The 9,113-nt window shown below is 30.5% G+C and overlaps 1 protein-coding gene across 1 annotated transcript in view; it reads left to right on the top strand.

Annotated features, from left to right (window-relative positions):
• The window catches only part of LOC106473004 (protein unc-50 homolog), a 48,503-nt gene that overhangs the window by 27,013 nt on the left and 12,377 nt on the right, over positions 1–9,113 (top strand). The window contains exons 5-7 of the mRNA XM_022401508.1: positions 2,003–2,108; positions 3,188–3,327; positions 8,063–8,164. Coding sequence (XP_022257216.1) covers positions 2,003–2,108; positions 3,188–3,327; positions 8,063–8,164 — 348 coding nt within the window. The remainder of the gene's footprint in view (positions 1–2,002; positions 2,109–3,187; positions 3,328–8,062; positions 8,165–9,113) is intronic.

Raw genomic sequence — 9,113 nt, 5'->3', positions numbered from 1 at the left:
AAAACATCACTAGTGCTATCACTGCTATAGAATGCTGAAGAATTATAAAACTTCATATCAAAAGTACATTGCTATAAGCTAAATATTAGATGAGAACCAAGAAGGATCTTGTACATATTCCAGAATCTATCCTGTATAACTAGAAATACAATAAAATATAAATAGAAGTTCTATTTACTTTATTCCTTACCAATATTTATATTAGACTTGTGAAAATTTGAATACATTAAGTGATACTCTAACAGTTGTATTTTGAAGTACATGAATGAGATTTGCAAGATATATATAATATTAATTCTAACAGTTGTATTTATGTGCATCTAATTTGGAATGTTTGTAATATTAATTGTAATGGGTATATTTATATGTCTTTGAATAAGGGTTCTGCACATGAACAGTTTGAAGGTAAATAGTAAAGAGTGGTGTTACCTTATGAACTTGTAAAGCAAAGACACTGGTACTAAGTTTTGTTTGTTGTGTTTATGTTGTAATAAAAATGTATAAGTAATGTTACCATGAAATGTGTACTGTTTTCACAAAACTGATTTAATACTGGAATACATTAAGATTTTATCTACATCCAAACCTATTGGTCTCAGGTATTTTAAACAACATAGCTGTGAGCCTATGACAGTAGCATAACAATTATTTTAACTGTAAAGATTGAACCAATAGCCAAAGAGGAACAGTGGAAACAATTAAGAGCTAAAAATAAACACTCACTCTAGCTGGTCCTTTTTTTGTATCATCCTGATTGATCAAAATATATAATGTTACAGTGATCTTTATTAGTAATACTCTTGATTAATAAAAAAGTTGTGTTTACTTTCCATTTTTGTTCTATCCTACAGCAATTTTTATGTTATTTTAAGTTCCATTATTTTATTTTTAACATTCAAACATTGTACATAACCAATTATTTGCTAACAGAAAGTGAAATTATGTAAGGTATTGGTTCAGTCATTTGTTACATATATGTCTCTCATAAAATCATGAACAAGTCAAAGTGCACTAATGAATTTTGAAATGTTGGAAACTTCTAAATCATTTTATATACCATAAACATTGATACCTTTGAGTTTAGGCTTAAGGGTAAAATATTTTGCAATTTAAAATGCCTTTGATGTGTTCATAGTAATAATTATTAAAATTATGTTTCTGGTATTATTTTAAACAAATGATGGTCAAAGTTTTCTTTTTTTTTTTTACTTTTTAAAGCATAACCAACTGCCTGCAGACACTGAAAATAAATATCAAAGGATGGATGTCACTTAGAGCCTCAGATACCTCATTGCATAATAATTAAAATGCTATGAAAATGTGATTTGAATGGCTGTGGGCAATCTTGGACATATTATCTGTCATAAGAAACAGCAAAATGTTATTTTTTCTACAATTCTAGTAATCTCTTCCAATGTTGTGTCTTAACACAATGTGTGTATATAATATATAAAATGGCATGACCTGATTAGAAACTTCTCTTGGAGTACTAAATTTGTACTTCCAGAGTATGTTATAGGTATAGATATATTAGCTTTTGGCAAGTTTCATCACAATGCTTAATGAGGACTTGGCTCCTTGACACTTCAAAAGTGCAAAACGTGTGTGTGTGTGTGTGAAAATATTGAGGCAGAGTAGTAGATATGTACTACTTCACCTATAAAGGGTTAAGTAATGTTAGTAGCCTAGCTTGAAAGTCCTTTATACTTGTACACAGGAGGTAACCAGAATCATTTATCCATTGTGCAATGCAATTTGGACAACACAGAAAACGAAGAGGAAAACCTTGTACAGAAAGTGGTGTAACTTTCAGTCAACAAAAGAAACTAGCATTGCAGTATGCTTACTTATGACATCTGCTCCACTGTATGGAGAAGTCTGACTTTCTCAAGACACCTCTCGTACACTGACATTTATATATGTCCTCTTTTATCACAAGTGTGACAGTAATCCTCAGTCATATCAAGTGGCATCAGGAGCCTAATACCAGAAGATCTTCTATGATACAGCATCAGTTGGTCTCTCAGTACTTGCCTGGTGTTGCTTACATCTGTAGCAGTGAGGAGCAAAGATGTTGGGTTGCTATGCTCATGTTGTAATGTTTTAAGGTAATTAGGCTACCATTGTTATCACAACACACAACAAGCATGTAATCGGTGTAGTAATTAAGACTGAGGTTCTCTTGTCAAAAGTGATGCATGTACTAAATTAAGTCATATAAATTCATTTGATTATCAGCAGGTATAGGAAGCTAAAGCTTGTTTTAAATGAATTTTGTGTAGTGACACAAAAGGATCTTTTGCCTGCTCATTCTGTCATGTTATGAAACAAAGTAAATGCTTCCATCTATCACCATATACAAGTTTTTATATGTTACCAGATTTGTTTTAAAACATTTTTTTTTCTTTCAAAATTTCAAAAATAATGAACATAAAAATTACTCTAGTCAGCCATTAATCACAGCCATTTTGGGAGTTAATGTGATGAGGACAAAAGATGTCATAATTGATCTGTATATTTGCTGTACCTTTCACCTACATCAGATATGAGCCATTTTAGGCTCTTATTGACACCCATCCATCTGTGTTTTACAATTTTACCACTAATTTTTCAGTGCTGTTTTTATTTATTGTGGTGACACTTCTTTTTGATTGTGGTTCTATTTGTGTTCCTGTAGTTAAACTGATCCAAGAGCTCCTTATTTTGAAAATATATTAGTCATCTTATTATTTATTTAGATAGTGATTCTAAGTTAGAAGTATTTTAATGTCTTTAGGTATTAAACACCAGTCTTTTACTAATAGATGGATAAATTTTAATTTCATTCATCATTTTGAGCTAGCTAATTGTATTTATATGTAAGTATAGTTTTTGTATAGTTCTTTAAAGTTAGAAAGTTCTGTAGTTTATCTCTATGTTGATCATCAATGATTTAATTAATTACCATGAAACTGTGGGTAGTTACTAGTTTTGAATGAGAAGTTAAATTAACATATTATCAGATTGTTTGTGGTGAAAAAATGCGTTATATTGTACCAGATTTAGCATGGTTCAAGAAATATAAGTTGTGTAAATGGTTTGTACATTATCTAAGTCCAGTTTTACACATATTTGCCATTTTTGATAAAATTGTGTTCTTATTTCTTTATAACATAAGCATTTTATGTATATACATATGTATGTTCAGGTTTTTCAGTAATCATTACCTCCGAAAATCAACGTGCCAGGAATTGGATGTTGAGTGGGGCTATGCTTTTGATGTTCATTTAAATGCTTTTTTTCCACTTCTGATCATTCTACATTTTTTTCAGCTTTTCTTCTATCATGGTAAGTATTTTCAGCAACATGTTCTATATTTTGAAACTGTGTGGCTCAAAGTTTATAAAACAGTCATGAAAATTGGTAATAAGCATAATTAACAATAATTAATAGTTATTTTGTATTCATTTCCTAATTTTCAATAAATTTTTCATGAATAAAACATTTTTGATGTTTCCTTTCTCATTTTACTTTTCCTGTGTACAAAAGTGCAAAGTTAAAATCTCATGTTTCTGAGGCAGCATTCATATATGTCCATATATATATATATATTACAAATAATGATATAATATAATAAAGCATGATATAATAAAGTTTGGTTTTCAGTTTTGAGTATTTTGCTCCCACACTAATCCATGCCATACATTCAAAGTTGCACACTAATCTACGCCTTACATTCAAAGTTGCACACTAATCCACGCCATACATTCAAAGTTGCACACTAATCTACGCCATACATTCAAAGTTGCACACTAATCCACGCCATACATTCAAAGTTGCACACTAATCCACACCATACATTCAAAGTTGCACACTAATTCACTGTAACCATACCAGCATTCAAAGTTTCAGAATTTTAGCCCTTTCTTATTTATCCTTCATGTAGTTTTATATACAATCAGTGACATAAGGGCTGTTGCATTATTGAAAATCAAAAAACCCTTTAACACCTTAAACTTGTGCTCCTTCAGCTGTGAAGCTGTATTTCACAATCAGAATCCTTTCCATGTTTGAAAAAGTGCAATGTTTTCTGGGTAAGTTGTTTATTTAGAAGACCTATATTCTTGGTTTAAAACAATTTTAAATAGCTATGCAGTGATGCAGCTTTTTATGAAACTTCATTTTTCTAGCTTCTTTCACTTCAAAGTTAAAATAACTATAACACCTTTTTTTGAATAAATAAGAGTTGTCAAAGATAACAAAATGAAATGCTGTAGATTTTCTGAATTGGTTGGGTACGTCCAATAGGAAAATACCAGCCAGGTATTAAGAAGCAGAGATAACTTGCCAGTACCTACTTTATCACTTTGCCTTCACAACTTTCATTGAAAAAATAATTTGAAAACTGTTTAATTCAGTTAATTTTAGAGACAGACATAATTCTTCAAAGTGTTAATTTTAAGTTTAACCTGCAAAAGATAGAAACTTTGTATTTTAATCTTCTTGATCTCATTCTTGTTATTTTTGGGCGATATAGATAAAAACCTGGGTGTGCTCATAGACAGAGATCTCTTGATTCCACCTCGGGTAGGGGTGGGTATTGCCAGAAATTTTGAATTGCAATATTTTGCACAAAATCTTTGTATACCAGGTTTATTTTGTCAGCTCATTAGTTGTCTAGGCATCATTTAGCTTATGTTGTAACATTGTGTACCATTGGTGGATTGCATAGTGTATGCCTTCAACCTATGTACAGTTTGATGTAGCTTCTGTTCTAGTGTTAATTTTTTGTGCAGAAGTTTTATTGATTTTCAAAAGAGCTTCTTTGATATTGCAAAAATTGTTTCTAAGAACATAAACAGCATCTGTTTTTTCAGACCATCTTGTCTTGCGTACTTTTTTTAATGTTGAATTCTTCCCTAGTCAATCTTCATACAGAAGCAGAGAAAACTACAAATAAGATTTGCACAAAATTAAAAAATAATGCCATTTCAGAACATAATTCTTCTGCATTATTGCCAACTAGGTATAATGAAAAGCTAACAAAAGGTATAAATAAGGCTGATGCTACTTGCTTTTTAATTCTTACTTGAAGTCCTGATTATTTTCTAGCCATATTTGAAACATTATCATAGATTTGTCCTCTACAGATTTTGATGTATAGATTTAATACTTGCAAGGTACTTAGTACAACTTGCTCTAGATATTTGGCCATGTGCAATTTTATAGAAATAAATCCAAAAAATTGTTTCTTTTATTTGCTGGTCTTTCTCAGTATAAAAGTAAGTTAATCAATATGACTTACATCCAATGTTGAATCAACAATTATGGAAAAATAAATTGCACTTGTAACTTTGTTTATGAATTTAAGCTGAACTTTATAAACTCATCACGAGTTTGATGTGACAAATAACTAGTAATTCCTTGATCCTGATTATTATAGCATTCCAAATGATCCTTTTTTTTAAATCATCAGATTTGCTAAGATACTCGAAACAACTTGAATAATTCCTTTTCCTGTTTGAATTTAAATTTCCATCATAGCCTCTACAATAGTTATATAACCTACTTACAATGTATGTAGATAGTCCAATTCGAGTGAACTTGATATACAGAGTGGCCCAAAAGTAGGTATACAGTCGCATATAGACATTTTATTCTGGGGAGTATTCAAGGATGGTGTACAGTATGAAATCGCAGAATGTTGATGAAATGAAAGGGTACATCACAGATGCATTTACAGAACTTGATGGACAGACAGACTTGTGTCAGAAAGTCTGCACAAGTGTGGCAGGCAGACTTTAGGATTGTGTGAACAGTGATGGGTTTCAATTTGAATGCCTGCAGGACTAACTTGGGATTAACTTTCTCATAATTCCATATTGTGTAAAGTGCCATTAAATACATGATCAATTATAAACTGTATATTTTAATTTTAAATCAGTTACTTTAAATACATTATTAATTATGAACTGTATACTTTCTTTTGGGCCATCCTGTATATTTTTATTATGTATACTAGAATTTAAAAAAAAAACATTTTAGGTTATCTATGTAATACATTATTTTTCTGTGACTATGTATTTAATTCTTTCATGGGTCTTCATACCCTAAAAATAGAACTCTAAGAAAAATTTAAAGGAATAATAAACCTTACCTGCCCTAGTTTTAAATTCAACATAATACGAAACACTAGTACTTTTTCTTGGATCTGGAAAAATTCACCTATTTATGTGATATAATAATTTTAAAACAAATTTAGTGCATACTAAAATTTGCATGTCATTCTAACACATACATTGATATAAAAATACAGCTAAGTTTACGAATGGCATACACTTAGTTGTGAAAAACAAATATGCGAGATTCGTTACAGACCCGTTTGTTGATTGTCCTGCTCTCCAAGGTGACCCGTATTACTATGTTTTCTAATGCCACAAAGTACAAGAAATATCACAGTCTTGAAAATTCTAAACTCTAATCTGAACACATCTTTATTATGATCTGAATGTATGAATATTTTGTCTTAGAAAGGGCTCTTTCTTATCATTCCCAAAAGCACTCAATTTTTGGTAGCATCAGACTACTCAAACGACACCTAATAGTGTCAAAATGTAGTTCTGATACATAGTGTTTCACTGTGAATATACTGGTTGTGGTTGTCACAGAATTTGCCTATTTGCATATTCATATTGTTTTAATAAAACATACTTCAGCCCTCTGTACAGGCAATTATGGCAAAAGTGATAATAATAAATATTCGTATGATATGTGAATATCCAACATGAATGGTGCAGAATTCCACTATTGCTTGACTATAGAAATAACTAAGCATTACCAGACTTATAGAACAAGTATTAGTTACTGCTTTGTAGAAAAATGCTCAAACTAAACCATTTATTCAAAATGCAGAAAAATATTTATTTAAAAAAGATGAGTAGACAAGCAGAAAGGTTCTTATTTGTTCAACAGCAGTCAAACAACTGAAAATATGTTGTGTTTGAAAAAAAGTAGTAATTTGAGTATGTGAAACCTTTCATAATAACGTCTAAAAGTTTTTTCTTATAATCTGTAGCTTTTTATCAAAATTTTAAACTTTCACCAAATTCAAATTTGAGAATTAAAAAAAAACATCACATTCATTTTTACTCTTTATTTTTTGCTACATCTCAAGATAACTTTGTAAACACTTACCAATTAGAATTTTGTAAACTATGAATAACAATGCTTCTTGACTTTTTAAAAGTTTAACATTACTTCAACCGAGAGAGATTAGAATGCTTGATGGACATTAACATAGTTATGTTTTGTTTTTCAAAAATTTTAATTTGAAATGTTTATCTGTAAAGAGTAATTATTTAAATATATGCTCATAAATCATTACTCTGTTTTTGGGGTGTATGTGTTCTCTATGTTCACTTTGTTTGAATGTAAAACAAATCATAAACTTGTTAAATGATATGCCTCTACATTTGATTGAAGCACAGTGTTATTTTCTCTTTGAATAACTTTTTACTATCTTCATACAAATACATTTGTTCATTGTGACATAGTGATAAGATTAATTTATCATTTTCTCCCTTGTGATCAACTTGATTGATAAGTTACCTTTATTTAACAGAGGATTGTGATTACCCTGTGTGTTATTTTTACTGTACATGATAAACTTTAAATTTCAAATCAAACAGTTGAGAAATTCCATATAGCTTATTTGTGAAAGCTATAAAAGGAAACTGAACAGAATTAGTAATATGAAGTTCATATTTTTATGTATATTGTTTGTAATTGTTGAATTTTTCAGTTTGTATAAATAGAAGGCTTTTTTTTTCTTTCCAACCCTTGTTTTGACCATTTTGGAATGTATAGTCTGGATCATTTAATGCTGAATGTTAGGAATAAAAATAGGGTTGAGAAATGTAAGCTTGTATTCTTTTAAACTAAAAACAAAAGTGATTAAAACATTTTCACAGTGGTGTGATAACAAATTATTTAACAAGTACAACTATTTCTGTTTGAAAAAATATTTTAAGTTGTGGAAATCAGTTCGTTAGTTGAAGATTGATCAATACTGCTACTATTTCAGTCCTTATCAGGCATGACTGGTTCATATCAAGACTTTTTGGAAACACATTATGGTTTATTGCTGTAGGCTACTACATCTATATCACATTCCTGGGTTACAGTGGTAAGTTGGGTGTTACTACATTGCTTTTGTTGGTTATTGACACATTATGTTGAACTTCTCAGTGTAGACATTTATTAATTAATACAAAGAACTGAGTTTTAAACAAATTATTATGACATAATTGGTACATATAGTATACACGTTGTTTTGTCAAAAGATGTTAAGATTGTATCATGGAACTTTGTAAATTATATACCATTTTTCACATTGCATCCAACACTGTCTTGCCTTTACTTTCAAGAAAAAGATTGAAGCTTTAGTTGAAAGCCAGTCTATTCATTGATTTTCTCTACATGTTGACATTTTTTACTCTCATATTTCAACATTGGACAGAAATGTTGACTAGAATGTGTTTTATTTCACATGTATTGTCCAGGAATATCGTTAAGTAGAAAAATCCTTTACAGTTAGCCTCAATACATTTTATTGTACTGTGGAGAGAAGTGACCAGTTTTATCCTTAATACAGAGAAGTATTTATCTAGCCAAGCTGAACATATTATTTTCAAGTTATGCAAGGCCATTTTGTCCTGTTGTTTGTAAAAGTTAATGCTAGTTCAGCATTGTATGCATACATGTACAGATGATTTTGCATTTTCACCTAGGGACAAGTGAGATTTAGCTGTTCCATTTCAGCATGGGTCAAGGGTTATTTTTATTAACATTGTGGTTGACCATATTCTCGGTAGTTTTCAATACATGATGTAAGATGTACTTAATGTAAATAAGAGTACTTGTTCTGACCAGTTACAAAATTAGAAGGAAAAGCATGAGGTCAGAATGACATCATCCATTGTTCAGCTGGAAGTAAAGGGGGGGGGGGGAGGCAACTGATGTGGATAAGTGTTATCCAATTATGGCAAATTATTGGCATGAATTCCGCTGGTATGTCCTACAAGGCGATAGGTAGACAGCTTGGCTATCATTACACAGTGATCAGCCGTTTGGTC

Source organism: Limulus polyphemus, unplaced genomic scaffold (genome assembly GCF_000517525.1).
Source record: "Limulus polyphemus unplaced genomic scaffold, Limulus_polyphemus-2.1.2 Scaffold5803, whole genome shotgun sequence".
NCBI classification, from domain to species: Eukaryota; Metazoa; Arthropoda; class Merostomata; order Xiphosura; family Limulidae; genus Limulus; species Limulus polyphemus.
Note: the sequence above shows the minus strand (reverse complement) of the source record. Positions and strands in the feature narration are given on the sequence as shown.